The sequence below is a fragment of the Lutra lutra genome, chromosome 4 (assembly GCF_902655055.1).
Source record: "Lutra lutra chromosome 4, mLutLut1.2, whole genome shotgun sequence".
In the NCBI taxonomy this organism is placed as follows: domain Eukaryota; kingdom Metazoa; phylum Chordata; class Mammalia; order Carnivora; family Mustelidae; genus Lutra; species Lutra lutra.
In genome coordinates, this window is record NC_062281.1 from 189,165,758 (window position 1) to 189,185,755 (window position 19,998).

The 19,998-nt window shown below is 53.1% G+C and overlaps 1 protein-coding gene and 1 long non-coding RNA gene across 2 annotated transcripts; both read left to right on the plus strand.

The window, feature by feature from the left end:
• The first annotated feature begins 8 nt into the window (after nucleotides 1-8).
• Nucleotides 9-2,461, plus strand: LOC125098091 (uncharacterized). The gene is made up of 3 exons (XR_007126713.1): nucleotides 9-210; nucleotides 1,630-1,735; nucleotides 1,951-2,461. It is a non-coding gene; the product is annotated as an uncharacterized LOC125098091 (long non-coding RNA).
• Nucleotides 2,462-5,214: 2,753 nt separating this feature from the next.
• KIAA2013 (KIAA2013 ortholog) lies at nucleotides 5,215-11,618 on the plus strand. The gene is made up of 3 exons (XM_047727361.1): nucleotides 5,215-6,410; nucleotides 8,532-9,385; nucleotides 10,943-11,618. Exons 1-3 carry the CDS (start codon nucleotides 5,381-5,383, stop codon nucleotides 10,958-10,960), a joined length of 1,902 nt encoding a protein of 633 aa, XP_047583317.1. The 5' UTR covers nucleotides 5,215-5,380; the 3' UTR covers nucleotides 10,961-11,618.
• The last annotated feature ends 8,380 nt before the right edge of the window (nucleotides 11,619-19,998 follow it).

The window sequence follows — 19,998 nt, forward strand, 5'->3', positions numbered from 1 at the left end:
AGAGGCATCCGCGTCCCTGGCGAGATCCTCCTGGCTGCTGGAAATGCAGAAGGTGCATCACCATCTACCAAAAAGGGAAATCACTTAATCCGCCTTTATGTTCCTGGGTGGCAAACAGAACCTCTGAGCCGAGGAAGGTCTTGCTCTTGAGGTCACCCTGCTAAGTGAAATGAATGAGTGTGAAAGCAAGGAAGCAAGGAAGGAAGGAAGGTAGGTTAGTGGTTTTTTCACCAACGTGAGTCTTCAAAGCTCATCAAACACTTTAAGGGTTTTTTAGAACAAGGGCTTCCATAGCAGATGTCAGCCAGGGGCAGCCAGGGAAGAGAAAGGCATCCTCCCTTCCTTGGAAAAGGCGCTTGGACAAATCTGAGAGCCTCCTTCCAGGACATTAGTTTCCAGAGGGAAGGTTGTAGGTGCGACTCTGGATGGGCAGGGGCTCCCATCCCCCAACCCCTGGGTGAGGTGGGGGGGGCAAAGGGTGAAGGGAGGGGACACGTCGAGGGTGTTACTGAACAAGGCAGAGTGGGCCATGCCTAGGTTCTGGGGAAAAGAGAAATCAAACTGTTTCAGCAAGCGAAATCCTCTACCATTTGCTAAGTGCAAAAAAAGGACATACACTATGACCCCACTCAAAAGAATATCCTCTTGGGACGCCTGGGTGCCTCAGTGGGTTAAGCCTCTGCCTTTGGCTCAGGTCATGATCTCAGGGTCCTAGGATCCAGCCCCACATGGGGCTTTCTGCTCCGCAGGGAGGCTGCTTCCTCCTCTCTCTCTCTGCCTGCCTCTCTGCCTACTTGTGATCTCTGTCTGTCAAATAAATAAATAAAATCTTTAAAAAAAAAAGAAGGGGTGCCTGGGTGGCTCAGTGGTTAAAGCCTCTGCCTTTGGCTCAGGTTATGATCCCAGGGTCCTGGGATAGAGCCTCACGTCGGGGCTCTCTGCTTAGCAGGGAGCCTGCCTCCTCCTCCTTTCTCTCTCTGCCTGCCTCTCTGCCTACTTGTGATCTGTCTGTCAAATAAATAAAAATCTTAAAAAAAAAAAGAATATCCTCTTGTGGATATAATAGAGACAGTGCTAGAAGCAAATGACAGGCAAATGTTTGCAGTGATTATTTGCAGATCGTGGGATTGTATATCTATAATTATATATTGCACATATTATTTCCTGGTAGTTTGATTTTCCTACTTATATTTTTCAGTGTTTTTACAATTTTTTTTGCAAATAATATATCCTATTTGTACAATCCAAACAAAACCAACATATGTTATTTTTAGAAGATAGGTAGAATCCCTGGGAACGTTGGAGATCATCTCATTGTACAGAGATTTACTCTGTACGGATGGTTGAAGGACCCAGCAGCAAGCTCAAGGTCATAAGGCAAGTAAAGTGAAGAGGCGTGAGAGCAATCCAGGTCTTCTGTCTCCCAACTGGGACCCAGGGTGGGGAGTTTCTGCAGCTGGGGACAGGATTGGTGCCAGAATCCACCGGATGTTTTTGAATTCAGGAGGATGCAGACTGAAATTCCAGATCCTTCCAGAAGGAAATGGAGGGATGAGCAGAGGGGCGGAGAATGAGCGTGTATGTTGGCTGGCTCAGTTTTCAAAGCTCTTTCTCATTCTGTGTTCACAGCAGCCAGGTGAGTTGGGCAGTATTGCCCCTATCTGTGAAATAAGGAAACTGAGGTCCAGAGAGGCGAACCAACCTGCTCGACATCACACAGTTGATGCGGGACACGGTAAGGGAGGCAGCTTTAGAACCCGCTCGAGCTCCCCATTTGCTGGGATCCAAGGAGAACCTCTATGGTCAGGTCCTGTGGACAGAAAAAATCCCTGGGCCGTGGGGTTCAGGCAATCAATCCAGGAGGCTGCTGGCTTTCCCTGGAGAAAGGACTCACCGTGGCAAGGCCTGCCCTCCATTCCTTCCGTATCTTTTTTCTGCTCCTTTTGCCAGATTTCTAGAACTTGAACCTGGTCCAAACTTCATCCAGAACGAGAGTTTGTCTCCTTAACCAGCGGTGGCCGCAGCCCAGATGTTACTGCTGGTACGTGCTGCACGTGTTGTGAACCGTTAAAGGCGCAGGACTCTGGTTTCCCAGGGAAGGTGCAGAGAGGACTGCTGGCCCGGAAGGCAGTTGTCTGGTGCCAAGCGGTGGCGGTGGTTTTCTCACTTTCCTTCTTTTTTTCATTTCCTTTGCTGAGCCTGAGCCAGGGAAGGGTGCTGGCCTCTGCCACACCCCGCTGCCACTCGGCCCTCAGCCTCCTCCTCCCTGTTCACATCTGTCAGCCAGACCCACTGGCACTTAGCCCCTTTAATAGCAATAAGGATGGGATTTCCAAGCTGTTCACTATTAAGTGAAAATAGAGAGATACATGTGTATATTATATGCTACAATTTCTGTGAGTGGAAAATAATGGCGATTGCTTCTAGGGAGAGGAACAGAATAACTGGGGTTGGGAGAGGGGAAGACGTCACCCTTCCCCTCCTTAGCGCTTTTATTTATTTATTTATTTTTAAGAGTTTACAACTCTTCCTTAGCTTTCATTTTCTGCTTGCTACTGAACCTTAATGCAGCCAGTTGTGAGAGATTAGGGCCTTATCAGGCACTTGGTAAATATGTGCACAGGCCTTCCTCCTATGGACTCTCATTCCCCATCTGTCCTTTAAGTTTTTTTGGTTGGCCTCTTGTTAGCCCCATCTAGTTTCACTACCTCAGGCAGCTGTGATTTTTTTTAGTTTTTTAGTTTTTTAAGATTTTATTCATTTATTTGACAGAGAGAGAGATCACAAGCAGGCAGGGAGGCAGGCAGAGAGAGGAGGAAGCAGGCTCTCTGCAGAGCAGAGAGCCCGACGTGGGGCTCGATCCCAGGACGCTAGGATCATGACCTGAGCTGAAGGCAGAGGCTTCAACCCACTGAGCCACCCAGGCGCCCTTCCTTAGCGCTTTTAATAGGTAAAAATGGTAAATGGATATTTTCAGCCAGGCAATATGCTAACTGTATCACATGCCCCTGTCCCTGAAGTCTGAGAGCAATCCTACTCTGTTTTATAATCCCCACTTTATGGATGGAGAAACTGAGGCCCAGGGAAGTCAGCTGACCTGCTAGCAAGGGGTAAGGCCAAGATTCAAAACCCAGAAAGCCTGATGCCAGGGTCCTCCATACTCTTGGCCCCTGGCTTTGTTGTGGTTCTTTTTTTTTTTAACCCTTTTTTTTAAAGATTTTATTTAGTTATTTGACAGAGAGAGAATACAAGTAGGCAGAACGGCAGGCAGAGGGAGAGGGAGAAGCAGGCTCTCCATGGAGCGGGGAGCCGGATGCGGGAATCGATCCCAGGACTCTGGGATGATGACCTGAGCCGAAGGCAGCCGCTTAACTGACTGAGCCACCCATGCGCCCTTTGTTGTGGTTCTGTTGTTGACTCTGGGCTGTGATTCCCTCCTGGGGTGGAAGGGAGGGTGGCAAGGGAGTGAAGAGCACATAATGACGCTTCCTTTCGACCCAGGAACCTATTTCTAGGAATTGCTCCCCCTGGAACATTCACGTAAGTAGGCCAAGGTGTATGTCTATTACACAGTTGATTGTAAGAGCAAATGTAATTATGTAGGTTGACATTTACTGAACATTTACTGTGTGTCATGCACCTTGCATTCCTAGCCTGCACGAACTTATTTATTCCTCAAAAACACGAGAGGCACATTCTCTCGTCATCCCATTTCATAGTTAGAATCAAGCCTGGTCCCTTGTTCTCACCACACTGTGCCACCCAAGGATTACTGCCTTCCCAAGGGGGCGTTGGATGGAACCTGTCTTTTTAACGGTAGGTCATTTATCCCTGCACCTCTGTGAACATATTCTGTAGGGTTTGTGAACCAGGTGGGAATTAAGAAGTTTATAGGGGTGCCTGGATGGCTCTGTGGTAACAGTGTGTGACTCTTGATGTCGGGCTAGTGAGTTTATGCCCCTCATTGGGTATAGAGATTACTAAAAAAAAAAAAAATAAACTATTAAAAAATTGTGTTTATGGGGGCGCTTGGGTGGCTCAGTGGGTTAAGCCTCTGCCTTCGGCTCAGGTCATGATCCCAGGGTCCTGGGATCGAGCCCCGAATCGGGCTCTCTGCTCCTCGGGGAGCCTGCTTCCTCCTCTGTCTCTGTCTGGCTTGCCTCTCTGACTACTTGTGATCTCTCTCTCTGTCAAATAAATAAATAAAATCTTTTTTAAAAAATTGTGTTTATGCTTTGATAATAACCTTGGAAAAAAAAAAGATCACCTGGACAGGTACCTTCTCAAAGGACGCTGGCAGTCCAACTCGGTAAACGAATCAGTGTCTGCTTACAGCCCATAGGAAGCCACCTCAAATGACTGTTTAATTTTCAACAACTGAAAAGCACTGTCTGGTTTTGGAATGTCCTGAATCCAAAGTGGAAACAATCACTCCATTGTCCGCCCCTGTGCTCGTATTGAATTTTTTCCCCAGAAACAAAACAAAATTTCTTTTTTGCACCAATGATTCACAATTTAAAAACATTTTCAAATAATGAGACTTTAGTGTCTCATGTCATTTCATGAATTAAAACTCAGGGTGACATCAAAAAGACGACTTGGTGTGGTAGAGAAATGGACAGTCCTGGGCGGGATTCGTGTGTCTATATGCTGAACATGCAGCCAGACAGGTCTGGAAGAGTTGTCAACAAAATATCTCCTAAAAAGTCTAGTTTACAATGGTTACTTTCTTCTTTTTCTTTCTTTCTTTCTTTCTTCCTTCCTTCCTTCCTTCCTTCCTTCCTTTCTTTCTTTCCAACCTTGCTTCGTTCGTCCGTTCCTTCCTTTCCTCCTTTTTTCTCTATATTTTTTGCAGGGAGGATCGTCATTTTTACAGAAAAGTCTCCTTTTTATTTTTTTTCACTCTTAGGGCTGTTGAATCCATCAGTAGCAAACTGGGCCCAACACGTGTTCAGTTTGGCTGGCTCAGTACTTTTTTTTCTGCAAGTGAGTTGGATGCTTCCAATCCCCACCCCAGACCCCAGCCCTCTCTGGGACTGTGCTTCATCTGTCCGGGATACTATCGTTCCGCCCCGGTGGCTCCCGCCGCGTCCTGGCCGTGGCTCCGCCCCCTTCCCTCTGGCCCGCCCCTGCCTCTTCCCTCCGCCCCCTCCTTTCCTGAGTGTCGCAAAAGACCCGGCGGCGCTTGACGGCCGGCGTTGTTTGACGGCCGGGGGAAACAGAGAAGGAGGAGGAAGCGGCGGTGTCTGCTGCTGCGGCGGCTACGGCAGGGGCCGGGGTGGGCGCCGCGTTCCGGGCCTGGGAGTGAGGCGCGGGCGGCCGGGCGGGTGGGCTGGGCGGCGGGCCCGGCGGCCGCCCCCGCGCCGCGCCTGGCGGCCCGATGGCTGCGCAGCGGCTTAAGGGGCGGCCGGGTCTCCTGTCGAGCAGCTGGGCCCGCCGCCTACTCTGCCTGCTCGGCCTCCTGCTGCTGCTTCTGTGGTTCGCCGGCTCCGGGGCGCGGCGGGCCGCGGGCGGCCTGCACCTACTGCCCTGGTCCCGCGGCGAGTCGGGCGCCGCTGAGCCCTCTGCCTGCCTGGAGGCGGCCACCCGCTCCTGGCGCGGCCTGCGGGAGCGCGGCGAGGCTGTTCCGCTGGGCCCTGGAGTGCCGGCCCTGGTGGCCAACGGCTTCCTGGCACTGGACGTGGCCGCCAACCGGCTGTGGGTGACTCCTGGAGAACGAGAGCCCGCCGTGGCGCCGGACTTCGTGCCCTTCGTGCAGCTGCGCCCGCTCAGTGCGCTCTCCGAAGCGGGAGAGTCGGTGCTGCTGCTACGTGAAGGGCTGCTGCGCCGAGTGCGTTGCCTGCAGCTTGGGACCTCGGGTCCTGGCCCTGCGGCCGCCGCCCCCGGGCCCGCCTCGGCCTCCGGCCTGGTCACAGGATCAGGCCGCGACTGCGTGCTTCTGCAAGAGGACTTTCTGGCGCACCGGGGCCGACCCCACGTCTATCTGCAGCGCATCCAGCTCAACAATCCCACGGAGCGGGTGGCCGCGCTGCAGACTGTGGGGCCCACTGCCGGCCCGGTCCCCAGAGCCTTCACCAGTACCCTGGAGAAGGTGGGAGATCATCAGTTCCTCCTCTACTCAGGCCGGTCCCCGCCTTTTCCCACGGGGCTGGTGCACCTGGTGGTGGTAGCGGCCAAGAAGCTAGTGAACCGGCTCCAAGTGGCTCCCAAGACACAGCTGGACGAGACAGTGTTGTGGGTGGTGCATGTTTCAGGCCCCATTAGCCCCCAGGTGCTCAAAAGCAAAGCATCCAAGGAGCTCAAGGTGCTCCAGGATTTGGCCCGAAAGGAAATGCTGGAGCTCTTGGAGATGCCCGCGGCTGAGCTCCTTCAGGACCACCAGCACCTCTGGGCTCAGCTCTTCAGCCCAGGTGAGGCCTGGCCAGTTCCTGGTCCACAGTCCACACCTTACACCAGGGAGTACACGGGCCACCGTGGAGATACTCCGCTAAAGTGTACGAAGGGGACACTGAAGGGGAGTAGTGGGGTGGTCTAATGTGAGATTCTAATGAAAGAAAGAATGAGCGTGAAAGACAGGTCTTACTGTTCCTTGTTCTTGTAGATGAGCACTGATATGGAGAATGGATGTGGGGGTCAGTTTTTAAAGGATAAATCAACAGGCAGAGAGACGCCTGGCTGTCCCCAGATTCTCTCTTCAGTTTCCCATAGTCTGGCTGGTGACAGGCAAGGGCTTTTTTCTTTGTTTTTAAGTGAACTCTGTGCCTAATGTGGGGCTTGAACTCACAACCCCGAGATCAAGAGTCACATGCCCCAGGCGCCCCCAAGGCAGGACTCCCACTCGGCTGAAGTGTGCCTTGGCCAGAGTGGCTGCACCTTTCCACTGGGAGGGAATGGAACGTATTCTCCAGCAGGTTGGAATGGGCAGGTCAAATGAAAGCTTCTTTCCCTCGTTGACTGTGGCAGTAAAGGAAATCCTCTTCTAGGTGAGAGAGATGTTGGTTTCCAGGGTGCTTGCTGTCTCCATTCCTTTTTTTCTTTTTTAAGAATTTATTTATTTGACAGAGATCACAAGTAGGCAGAGAGGCAGGCAGAGAGAGAGAAGGAAGCAGGCCCCCTGCCGAGCAGAGAGCCCGATGCAGGACTCGATCCCAGGACCCTGAGATCATGACCTGAGCGAAGGCAGAGGCTTAAACCACTGAGCCACCCAGGCGCCCCTTGTGCCCCTTGCTGTCTCCATTCTTCAGCTTACTTGCTCAACGTGTGTTTAATCCACTCAGCAAGAATTGATTGGATCTTGCCAGGGACTGTTCTCCCCATGTGAGGGGTATAGAAGTGATTTAGAACAAAGTTCCTGTTCTCCTGGTGCTTGCTCAGATTCTGGATGGGAGGAAGATGATACTAGAAAAGTGAAAATCTGAATGAGGAAGGGAAATTTCCGGAATAAAAAGTTTGGTAAAGTTAAAAGTACACGTTGGAGGGTGATGGGGTGAGGGGGAAGAGTGGGGTTAGCTCCAGTTGCCGGGGACACCGAGGAGGAAGCACTTAGCTCAGACTTGAATAGCAAGAAAGCAGCCGAGTGATGATGTGGAAGGAGCCAGCAGGTCAGAGGCCCTCGGGCAGGAGCAGGTGTGGTTGAGGCCAGTGCGGCCGGCAGGTTGCAGGCGAGGGAAGGGATCGCCAGATCTGAAGGGCCTTGTAGACCTTGGTGAGGATGGTGAATTTGATTCCTCGTGGGATGGAAAGCAAGCAGAGACACCCCCCAGCTGTACATTTTTAAAGCTCCCTCTGGCTGCTCTGTGCAGAGTGCAGACTGTAAGGGGGTGAAAGTGGGACACGGAGACCCCACATGAAGATTTTGCAGGAGCCCAAGTGGAAGAGGAGGGTGGCTGGGACCAGAGCTGTGGCCGCTCTGTGGAGACAGAAGTGGATGGCTTCTGATAACTTTTGGAGGTGGTGCCAGCAGGACTTTGCATGGACTGGGCGTGGGGCGTGAGAATTTGAGAGTGACTCCTAAATTTGTGGGGAAGGCTTGAGCAAGTGTCTGGAGATAGTCTGGTGGAGGATTGCCTTGGGGCTGGAAGAGTTCAGACCATGTTGGGTTCAAAATGTCTTTCAGGCATCCGGATGGAGACACCCAAAGGGCAGCTAGCTGTTTGAGTCTAGAATTCATACAGATTTGGGAGATCGGGTGTTCAGATGTTACTTAAAGCTACAGGGCTGGAGAATGAGATGTTAGCAAGGAGCAGACGCTGATGAATGTGTTCTGGAGGCAGAGGGCTTGACTTTGGCCACGTCCTGGCCCCATCTGTGTTCTTCTGGGCGGTGGCAGGAGGCTCCACTTTGAACAGGATTTTAGTTTTCGGGCCTACAGGGTCTAACTGAATGACTTTGTCTCCTCCTCGGGGGAGACCGGAGCTGCCATGTGCCTCCTGGAGGCCAACGCTTCCTTCTCTCGCTGCTCTTCGCATCATGACCTTGGCCTCCCGGCCACACCATTCCTCCTTAACCGTGCGCCCTCTGTGGCATTACAGGTGTGGAAATGAAGAAGATCACGGACGCCCACACCCCGTCGGGCCTGACCGTGAACCTGACGCTGTACTACATGCTCTCCTGCTCCCCGGCCCCCCTGCTCAGCCCCGGCCTGAGCCACCGGGAGCGCGACCAGATGGAGTCGACGCTCAACTATGAAGACCACTGCTTCAGCGGCCACGCCACCATGCACGCCGAGAACCTGTGGCCGGGCCGCCTGGCCTCCGTCCCGCAGATCCTGCAGCTCTCCGACCTGTGGAGGCTGACCTTGCAGAAGCGCGGCTGCAAGGGGCTGGTGCGGGTCGGCGCCCCCGGCATCCTGCAGGGCATGGTGCTCAGCTTCGGGGGCCTCCAGTTCACCGAGAACCACCTGCAGTTCCAGGCCGACCCTGACGTGCTGCACAACAGCTACGCCCTGCGCGGCATCCGCTACAAGAACGACCACATCGACCTGGCCGTGCTCGCGGACCCCGAGGGCAAGCCGTACCTGCACGTGTCCGTGGAGTCACGCGGTCGGCCCGTCAAGGTCTACGCGTGCGAGGCGGGCTGCCTGGAGGAGCCCGTGGAGCTGACCTCGGCGCCTCAGGGCCACACCTTCCCGGTCATGGTGACGCAGCCCATCACGCCGCTGCTGTACATCTCCACCGACCTCGCGCACCTGCAGGACCTACGCCACACACTGCACCTCAAGGCCATCTTGGCCCACGATGAGCACATGGCCCAGCAGGACCCCGGGCTGCCTTTCCTCTTCTGGTTCAGCGTGGCCTCCCTCATCACCCTCTTCCACCTCTTCCTCTTCAAGCTCATCTACAACGAGTACTGTGGGCCTGGGGCCAAGCCCCTCTTCAGGAGTAAGGTATAAAGCCCCTGTGTCCTCAGAGCCTGGGGCCCTGGCCTTGTGTTCTGTCCGGAGGCTAGCACAGGGGAGGGCCCGGGCCATACTAGGTCTCCTCCTTTTTTTCTTTTTGAAGATTTTATTTGTTTACTTGAGATAGCGCAAGAGAGAGAGAGAGCGCGAGCGAGCGAGCGCACAAGCAGGGGGAGCAGCAGGCAGAGGGAGAAGCAGGCTCTCCGCTGAGCAGGGAGCCTGACTTGGGGCAATCCCAGGACTCCAGGATTGTGACCTGAACCGAAGGCAGATGCTTAACCAACTGAGCCATTCAGGCGCCCCTGGGGTTCCCTTCTAAGCCAGTACCTTCCACCCGCAACACAGAGAGGATGTCAGAAAGTGACTTCTAATAGGAGACCCTAGGAAGGACAGTGGTGGGTCGCTGTCTGCTGGCCTCCCAGGGACAGTCCCTTCCCTGCCCCAGTAAATCGCGGCATTTACGAATTGCAGCAAGCCCCTACGTTGACCCACGCCTCCGTGTAAGCTGCAGTGGGGGGAGCCCTGTCTTCACCCCGAGGGCCCCGTTCACTGCCCTCGCTGTACATCAGCTAAGGGGGTCATCTTGTCAGTGCGGGGCACGATCCTTCCCCACCCTGTTTCCTGAAACATCTTTGCCCCCAGGAAGCCGTGACTTTGAGCTCGGCCACTGTGGGACTGTCAGCTGAAATGTGTTTTCGGATCAGGGGATCAGGCTCAGCCTCGGGGAGGCCGCCTCGTCTGCCCTGCCCGCCAGCCCTCTGTGCTTTCTCGCTGCCAGGATTTCCCGGGAGAGGGAACAGAAGGGTGTCCATTCTTAGCAGTCACAGGAGAAAGTCCCTCAGAGGGAGCTGGGCTTTCTTCCCTTTCTTTCCGCTCTTGTCAGACTGGTGAGTGGAGAGATACACGAGCTCTCCATCTGTGCCCTCAGTGGTTAAGGAGCCTGCGCCAGCTCGGGAGAAATGCCTCATTACGTCCACAGAGGGCTCCGTGCCTTCTGGTTTCCAGTTTCTGGCCCGAGGCCAGGCTGAGAAGCAGCTGCAGTCAGCCTGAAGGAGTGGGGGAAGGGTGGGCGGCAGGTCTGAGCTCTGAGCCTGAAGAACTCACGGAAAGTCACATGAAAAATCTTTCTGAGCCGGATGAGAACAAGGGCTGACAGCCTCTGAGGGAGGCGGGCTGCTTTCCGCTGCTGCTTGGTGGGCCTCTGGCTACACCCATCCGCCTTGGGTTCCCCACCTGATCCAGGGTGGGGGCAAGCCAAACCCCTAATTTGGGGGTGCTACCCGCCCGGCCCTCCGTTTCCTCCGGCTCACGCTGGGCCACGGCAGACAAGAGCCCGGCGAATACCACACCGGCCCGCGGAGGTGTCCAGGCCATGGACTCCACGGTGGCTGTGGCACGTCCCTGGCCCAGGAGTGGCTGCAGAGCCCTATTGGAGCCTGGGCGGGGGGCCACCAGGGTCGTCTCCGTCCTCTGCTGCCCCTGGTAATCGTGTAGCCTCCCCAGGTTGGTGGTGAAGAGTAACAACCTGTTTTGCTCATTGAACAGGAGGACCCCAGTGTCTGAGCGCCGACAGCCCCGCTTTCAGCCCCGTCTGCACCAGACGCCCAGCACTGACAGTCCTGCTGCGCCAACAGGGAGCCTTTGAGAGCACCCACCCTTTTGTGCCTTGTTGGGGACACCGGTGACGCAGAGCGCGTGTGGATGTTCAGGAGTCGGCCTCGGGAAGCGGGAGGGGAGGCCCAGTGGACTTTTTGTAAGCTTTCGACTCAATAAAATGAACCTAGATGGAAAATACTTGAAATTGAACTCACTCCTTCTGCTTCCTCACCCCCTTTCTTCTGTCCCAGGACATAGACCCCCTTTTGAAAAGACGTGTCTAGGAAAAATTGTGTTCTCTTCCTAATTTAATGTGTTCTTTCTTGACTGAATTTTTAATTTATTGTTGTTGAGATCTGGCGGGGCCGCTTTGGCGTCCACTTGAGACAGTGAGTGGCGGAGGTGACCTGTGACCCACGCCACCCCACCCCCTGTGCGGAGGGCGGGTCCCAGCTCACCCTGGGTTTGCACATTGTCTTTCATCATGAGCCTGTGGAGATCTGTGCTTTTGTACTTCTGGGCTTTTCGGGAGGTGTTTAACTTTCTAGTGATCGATGATTGTTGGGTTTTGAAATACCAAAGCTTCTTTTTTGTTCTGTTTTTAAATAAATCTATTTCAAACTTCCATGACCGGTTTGTGTGTGGTTGAAACCCTGAGCTGTGGGGTCTTCCTCCATCACCAGGCTTTTGGGGTGGTGTCCGAGGCAGAAGGGCCAGCCACCTGGCCCTGACCCAATGACATCGTTTTCCCGTGTCTAACTCTCTTCAGGAGATGCGAGGCTGCCTCCTTGCTGTTCGCCCCCGGGGCGGGGGTGGGGGGCTCAGGACCTAGGCCATGGTCCCCGTGTCATAGGTGCCACAGCCCGACTCACCCTGGAAGCCTGGTCTCCTTGTCACCAGCTGAATGTTGTCACTCACAACTGCAGGCCGGGAGAGAGAACAAACGGGCATCTCCAGCTCCACCAGGAGTCGCCCGGGCCCCACGTGCCTCCCCATTCCACACTGGACAGTGGTGCCCTCCTCGTCCCCCCATGAGTCATCGGTGGGCCTGCCTGTTTAGGGGAGCAGGAAGCTAGTGGGGCGCCATCGGGTGTGTGGCTTAGGGTGTGGCATGCCCGGTAGTGGTCCCGTGAAGCTGGAAGACGCCGGACAAGAACCCCACTTCAGAGCCCCCCCCCCGCCCCGCTCTTTAGCTCGGAACCCGGCCTGCTGGAGGTGAAGAGAACCGCACGTACTCGTGGCCGAGAAATTCAGCCTGAACGCCTGGAGTCTCAGTAAACGACTTGTGAGGGATGGCATCGGGCGCTCCCCGCGCGCTGGGGACCGTCCACGGCAGGCCTCCCCCAGAGGAGGTAAGGATGGGGGTTTGAGAGCAGAGGAAGCCACTTGGGGTGTGGAGGCCGCCAGGCCGTCTAGGCCGGGGGTGCCAGGCTGCAGTGCGGCTCCTTCCCCCTACCCCCACCTCTGGGGGCTTCCTGCCCCGAGCAACCTCGCTCCCCTTGGCCATGGCACCAGCAGCTCATCTCAGGAGCCACACACACAGGTGTGTGCCGGGAGCAGGGGCCACCCTGCATAGGGAAGGAATGTAGACGGCCTCGGCCTAGCGGGGCGCCCTGCGCTGTCCAGTAACGCCTCTCGGAGGGACATGCAGAGGCTTTGAGTAAACCTGCCCTACCCCGGGGGCCCCTGCGGGTGTGCAAGCCCCTCGGGAGCTTCCCAGGTATCCTCTGAACCTGGTCCCTGTTCCCAGAGGGCGGGAGGGACCGAAGACAAGGCAGGCCACTGCAGGTGGGTGGGTGGCAGGTGGAATAAGAAGGAAACTTGGGGCGCCCGGGTGGCCCCGTCCGTTAAGGATCTGTCTTCACTCAGGTCATGATCCCAGGGTCCTGGGATCGAACCCTGCTTCTCCGGCTCCCTGCTCAGCGGGGGGTCTGCTTCCCCCCCCCCCCACACCTGCCACTCCCCCAGCTTGTGTGCTCGCTCTAACAAATAAATAAAATTTAAGAATCTTAAAACAAAAAAAAAGAAACTTACCTGTGAGGATTTTGGGGTCACTGTCAGATGAATGGGTCCCCACACCAGCCCACCTACACATTAAAACATCTCCAGAGGCCTCACCTGGCCTCAGACACGAGCTCCGTCACCATCACGGGGCCCTTGGAGCAGCCTCTGGGAGCAGGAAAGGCGCTCAGATCCCACCTCCAGGGACGGGGAGGGGTAAGGAGCCTCTGAGGTCACTGGTGGTCACATCCTCTCCTCAAGCACCCCCAGCCCCCTCTCCCTTCCTCTCAGCCCACTTTCTTCTGTCAGCTGCAGCTCTGAACAGACGTGGGTACCTGACCTTGACCTCGAGTAGCTTCCCTCTTCCCTTCAGGAAACTGCTCCCACGGGTGTGTGTAGGGCCTCCACGCAGGCGAAGGCTAACATTTCTCTGGGAGCCCTTCACCCAGGGGAGACAGACCTAAGGGGGACAAACGCTTCTTTCTGTCCCTGGGTGGAACGTTCTGGGACTTGTGCTGTGCAGCAGCTCCTCAGACTGGCCCAGCAGGGGGCTGGCCCCACTGCTCACGGGGTGGGGAACTCCATAACTACCCTTGACTGGCTTTCCCTCCATTCGTTTTACCCTGCCTCAGTCTCCCGCTCCTGGCCCCTGGGGCCTCATTCCAAATCAGCTATCCGCACCCGAGCCTCAGACTAGGACACTAACCATGAGGCCCGCAGCTCCTGGGGGAGGGTTTTTCCAAAGGGAGTTGGACTCTCCCAAAGGCATTGGTATGGGCTGAATATGTCGTCCAGATTCACATGTTGAAATGCTAACCTCACAATGTGGTGGTGCTCGGACGGGGCCCTGTGGGAGGTGACTAGGTCATGAGGGTGGGAGCCTCCTGAAGGGGATTAGTGCCCTAATCAGAGGGATCCCAGCGAGCACCCTCGTCCTCTCCCCTGTAACTCAGACGGGGTGCTCACCAGAACCCATGTGCTGGCTCCCTATCTCAGGCTTCCAGCACCCAGAACTGTGGGAAATACCTTCCTGTTTTTCCTAAGCCCTAGTCCCTGGCCCCCCTGTTATCGGAGCCCAAACTCCGATATGTTCAGTCATATTCCTGCAGTGGAGCAGTGGAACTTTCCAGAGGTGAAAACAAAGCAAGGAACAGAGATTCCCAGGATCTTGGGGGAGAAGAAACCTTGTAGCTCTTCCTGTTCAGGAGTCTGTAACCAGGCTACACGAGATCCATGGACTCCAGAATGGCCAACTGTATGCACTCCCCCCCCCCCACCATGAGAGGTCCTATAGCTTTCCTCAGATTCCCAAAGGATGCCTGACTTCAAAATAAACAAGACAACCTGTGCTTTGGGGTCTGGCTTTTACCCTCCCCTACCCATCATGGGGAGCAGCTATGGTCTAAACTCCTGAAGCCTAGCTCGGGGCCTGGAGATTGGGAGGTTCACACCACTTGCTGTGGGGCAGATACCCTCCCTGCAGAAAGGAGTTTGCCCCCGGCACTGGCTGGGCAAACAGCTTCACCCTAAACCAGCTACTGCCATCTGACACTCCTTGTTCCTGGGAGCCTCTCCTCTGGACTTTGGCCAATGGAAGCTTTGAATAAATCATTTGATTCAATAAATATTTATTGTGACTCTTCTAGCTGGCCGTGCACCTGGCCCATGGGTGACGAAGGGGGAAAGATTACATTGGATGAACAGCTACTGTGTGCTTGGCACTTAAGTTTTGTAAAGGCGGTGATTCTGTCTTTTCATCTCTGGCTGGCCAGAAACTAGATGTCTGAAGAATGTTTGTTGAATTACATTTGTATGCATTATGTCATTTAATCCTTGTGCTTGGGGTTGCAAGTGACAGAAAACCTTAATTATAACCTCCTCAGAGCTGAGCCTGGGGTGAGTCTCCAACCACTGAACAGGGAATAATAGGAAAAAAGTAGTTTCCCAAAGGAAGTTTGGGGCACTCTCATCAGGAAGGAGGAGGAACAGTTTCTTGGCGGCAAAGCACACGTGGCCAGCACACCCTGCAAGGTAAGTTTCATTCCCATTTTGCAGATGGGGCAAGTGAGGCTCAGACCGTAAGGCACTAAGCCCTGGAAAAGAGGGGAACAACATAGATACAGTCTCTGACCTCAGGGACTGCACAGTATGAAGTGGAGACAGACAGATAAGAGGTCAGACTGCGATGAGCGTGGGGCTGGCACACTGAACCTCTGCTGGAGGGTCAGGGAGGGCTCCCTAGAGAAGCAGAAATCTGCAAGCTGGAACCTGATGGATAATGGGCGTCCCCCAGGCTAAGGCATGGGAGAGGGCCGTCCAGGCAGTGGGCAGAGCATGAGTAAAGGTACAGAGTGGGGGATGTTTAGGGACGCACGGGCACAGTAAACATCAGATTGTCCCTAGTGTAGACTCCTCAAAAGGAGCAAAGCGGGTGATCAGGTTAGAGAGTTGGGGGTCTATGGATTTTTCTTTTTATTGATCTTTATGGGGGTTATTGATCTTTGACTTCTTTTTCTCCCCCCGCCCTTGCAGTCTAGATCTTTGACTTCTAAAGGCAAGGGGTGGGTAGGCTCAGCCCTAACTCATGGCAATGACAAGATCACAGGTGACAATTCCTCCCATGGACATGGCACGTCCTCTCCCCTCCTTACTGTTATAATTTTAACCAATCTTTACAGGTTCCCCCAAAACCAAGGGAGGACAGTTTATCACCCTGTTTTACAAAAGAAGAAACTGACACCAGGTAAGAGAGAGTGACTTGTCAAAGGTCAAAGGGAGGTCACCAGCACCTTGCAGGACTGATGCAGACAGGGTAATGACTACCTCTGCTCACAGGTAAAATCATAGCTCCTAGATGCCCAACCGCCACATGAATCAATGTGACCCCTCTGTGGGTATCCTGAGAAATGACAAGACAGGACGGCGAGCTCAGGAGAAAGGCTGTGGGTTCTCTCAAAATAAAACTTTGCAGTGGAGCTCCTGGGTGGCTGGATTGGTTAAGCATCTGTCTTCGGCTCAGGTCATGATCCAGGGATCCTGGGATCGAGCCCTGCCCGCACTGGGCTCCCTGCTCAGCAGGGAATCTGCTTCTGTCTCTCCCTCTGCTGTGGTCTCTCTCTCTCTGTGTGTCAAATAAATAAATAAAAGCTTCAAAAAATTTAAAGATGAAAACAAAAACAAAAACTTCGTGAAAAGGTAATTAAACAGCATTTCTGGCAGCTGGGTATAAAAGAGTTGGCCGTGGGCCAGGAGTTAGGGGACCTGCTTCCATTTCCAGCTTAGTCATTATCATTGGTCATTATCATCGTGAAACCTCAAACAAGTGCATTAAGCTTTTATACTCCAGGTTCCCACCTGTAAAATGGGTCTAATAGCACCTTCCAACTTTATAAGACGGTCAGGGAGTCCCACTAAATAAATGACTGTGCGGGAATGTGCTTTGATAAATTCGAAACCTTCTACCCACACAGGGGATGGTTTGTACTGATACCTGGAGGCAAAAGAAGGTAGCCCGGAGCTCCTAAACCCACGGACAGAATCCAGAGGGGCTGCAAATGTGGATCAGAAATGAATCTTTATTTTCACTAACCTCTAACTGAAATTTCAGTATCTCCTCCCATGATTAACTTTGGTGTTTAGGTCATTGTCACAAATAAAAATCACAGTGTTCACGTCCCATTAGAGTTGTTGCAGGGATCTCGAAATATTGCTCATGGTCATCGTGACCTTGAAATTATGGTAATCTTAGACTTGCCACTGGACCCTTGTATTTAATCTATTAATGAGGAAGCACATGTTACCACTAGCAAATTTGTTTTAAAAATATATTTAGGGGCAGGGCGCCTGGATGGCTCAGTCGGTTAAGCATCTGCCTTCTGCTCAGATCATGACATCAGGGTCCTGGGATCCCCCCATGGCGGGCTCCCTGCTCAGTGGGGAATCTGCTTCTCCCTGTGCCCCTCCCTCTACTCGTGCACGAGGTCTCTCTTAAATAAAATCTTATTTATATTTATTAAATTACAAATTATTAAAATATATCATTAAATTATTTTAAAATATAAATAAATATATAAATATATATACTTTTTTAGGGGCTCCTGGCTCAGCCAGTGGAGCCTGGGACTCTTGATCTCAGGGTTGTAAGTTTGAGCCCCATGCTGGGTGTAGAGATTACTTAAAAATAAAAGCTTTTAAAAAATTTAAAAAATATATAAAACTTTAATATGGCTCATGTTTAACACACACAAATAGGCCAGATGGGAGATAAATAGATACATACAAGAGGAGGTTTATGATGGGAATTGGCTCGTGAAATTATGGAGGCTGAGAAGCCCCAAGATCTGCTATCTGCCCGTGAAGATCCAGGAAAGCTAGCGGTGGTGTGAGCGGAAATTAGGGCCAAGAACCAGGTGCTGAAGATATGTCCCAGCGCTAGCAAAAAAAGAGCCAATTTGCCCTTCCTCTACCTTTGTGCTCCCTTCAGGCCCTCACCGGGTTTGGTGAGGCCCACCCACTTGGGAAGGACCATCTACTCAGTCCGTTGATTCAGACGCTAACCTCTTCCAGAAACACCTCCCGCAGACATACCTAGAAATAACATTTTACCAGCTCTGGGGGACATCTCTTAGCCCAGTCAAGCAAAAGTCACTCAGCATAGTGACCAGTTAGTTCAGATTTAGTATTTTTATGAACTCATAGACTTAAATAGATTGGAGATGCCTTGATCCTTTGAATGTATGAATCTTCTCGATGGTCTGTCGGTCATCTTTGGCTTTCAGGAGCCTCCGCAAGGTGGTATATGTCCTGGCTCACGCCTGTAATCTCCGTTTCTCCAAGAAGCTGGCCTCCTTTGACCAAGGGATGGCATTTAGAGACTAGGTGCTCATTATCCTGGGCTGTTTTTGCCAAAGGTGAACAAGAAACAAGTTTAAAACCCCCGCTTTGGATACACCGCCTACCCTCAGAGCCCAGAGACAGCACTGACCACCAGCATGTAATTCTGACTGACCAGACCTAGGCAAGGGAGGAGCACTTCGCTGGCAAAAAAGAAAGGAGAATGACCCTCATAGGGTTTGAATATGTCACCGGACACTGAACCTGCTCTCTGGGGAGCTGTGGACCGAGAGCACACCCAGTGCAGGGGCCTGCCTCCCAAGGTCACTTTATTTGTACAATAAGGAGACCTCGAGGAATAATTTCCAAAGCTGTGACTCTTCCAGCAGGGGGAAGCAGGCTCCTTTTATTGGGGTTTGGGGTAAATATTTAGAGAGGGACTGTAATATAAGGGAGCTGAGGTACCTGTGGGCACTTGCTGACTCACCTGGACAGGTACGGTTCCCAGATGTTTCTTTTCCTGTTTAAGCAATTTGTTAGTTTCTAAAAGATGAAATTGACAGGCAGTGGCTTCTGGGAGTTTCCTGAGTTCAGGTGTCAGTCCTGAATTCAGTGGGTCAAGGGATCTCCTTGGTGACAAATGCGGGGACCAGCAGAGCAGGGCTGGACAGAGGCTAACTGCCTCAAGCATCCTGAGCCTGGGCCATGGTCCTCTATACAAAGGGGCATCAAGGGGTTCCTGGGTGGCTCAGTGGGTTAAGCCACCAACTCTCGTGTCTGGCTCAGGTCAGGATCTCAGCGCATGGGGCTCCGAGCTCAGCGTGGAGTCCTCTTGGAACTCTCTCTCTCTTTTCCTCTACCCCTCTCCCCTTCCTCTCAAATAAAACAATATATCTTTAAAAGAGGGGGGGGGGCATCAAAAGTGCCCAGGAAAGAGGAAGGAAGAACTGGCCTGGGAGGTGGAGAAATTCAAGGAGGGAACTTTGGGATGCATCCCTCCCGCGCTTGCTGGTGCAAACACTGCTAGTTTTCTTGCCCAGGATTCACCCCCTCCCTCCTGGAGTCTCACACCATTAGCAGGCCTCAGGGCTGCCTTGGGGAAAGACTACATTTCCCAGCCTACCCCACACCCCGGCGGGATCCCAAAGCTAAGCTCTGACCAGTGGGATTGGTTAAAAAATTAGCCTCCTCTCCAGTTTAATCAAATCCATTCTAACCACGATTGAAAGTCTTTCTCATTCAGAGTTTTCACAAGTGATCCAGCGCTGGTTTTGATGAACTTATCAGGAAAACCAAACCGACAGCAATACTTACAAACCTGTCACAGAAAAAGCAGCCAATTAAGCTTCAGTTGTTTGAAGCTAATTTTTGGAAAGCTCACAGTAAACGCGACCCTTGCAGCCAAGGATCAGAAAGGTGCTGCGCCTGGACGGGCATTTCCCTCCTCGAAAAGCGTGCGAATAGGTAGGTATGCCCCGGTCATCTTTTACAAAAAGCTTTATCCAGGGGCGCCTGGGTGGCTCAGTGGGTTAAGCTGCTGCCTTCGGCTCAGGTCATGATCTCAGGGTCCTGGGATCGAGCCCCGCGTCGGGCTCTCTGCTCAGCAGGGAGCCTGCTTCCTCGTCTCTCTCTGCCTGCCTCTCTGCCTACTTGTGATTTCTCTGTCAGATAAATAAATAAAATCTTAAAAAAAAACCCAAAAAACAAAAAGCTTTATCCAAAGTCTGGGCAAAACCAGGTTAACTGGGTGTTCTCTGCTGAGCAAGCGTCTGTGCTAGATTCCGCGGGGGGTCCCGGGAGCGAGGGCACGTCGGTGGTTTTCTTGCAGTTGGGGTCTGCTCAGAGGATGAAGCTCAGATTTGCACAAGGGGTCTCCGTGCGGGGCTGAATACACAAGCTGTCACACCAGCTGTGAAAAGAAGTTCCCGAGAAGCCCCAGCAGGTGCGCCCAGGCACGGAAAGACGTAAAAAAACGGGGAAAACCACGTTTAAAAAATAATAGATGTTAAGGTAGAAGCTTCCCAGCACTAAGACCCAAACTCCTGTTACTAATGAACTAAAGCCACGTTATAGTACAAAAACATAAATAAAATCAAGCCGCCACCGAACGCACTCAGTAAGCCCGCGGTACTTCCCAGAAGCAAGCCAGTCTCTCATTGAACACTCTCAGT

Coding starts and splice junctions, on each gene's coding strand:
- KIAA2013 (XM_047727361.1), top strand. CDS start 5,381: ATGGCTGCGCAGCGGCTTAAGGGGCGGCCGGGTCTCCTGTCGAGCAGC. Junction 6,411..8,531: donor GGCTCAGCTCTTCAGCCCAG/GTGAGGCCTGGC, acceptor GTGGCATTACAG/GTGTGGAAATGAAGAAGATC.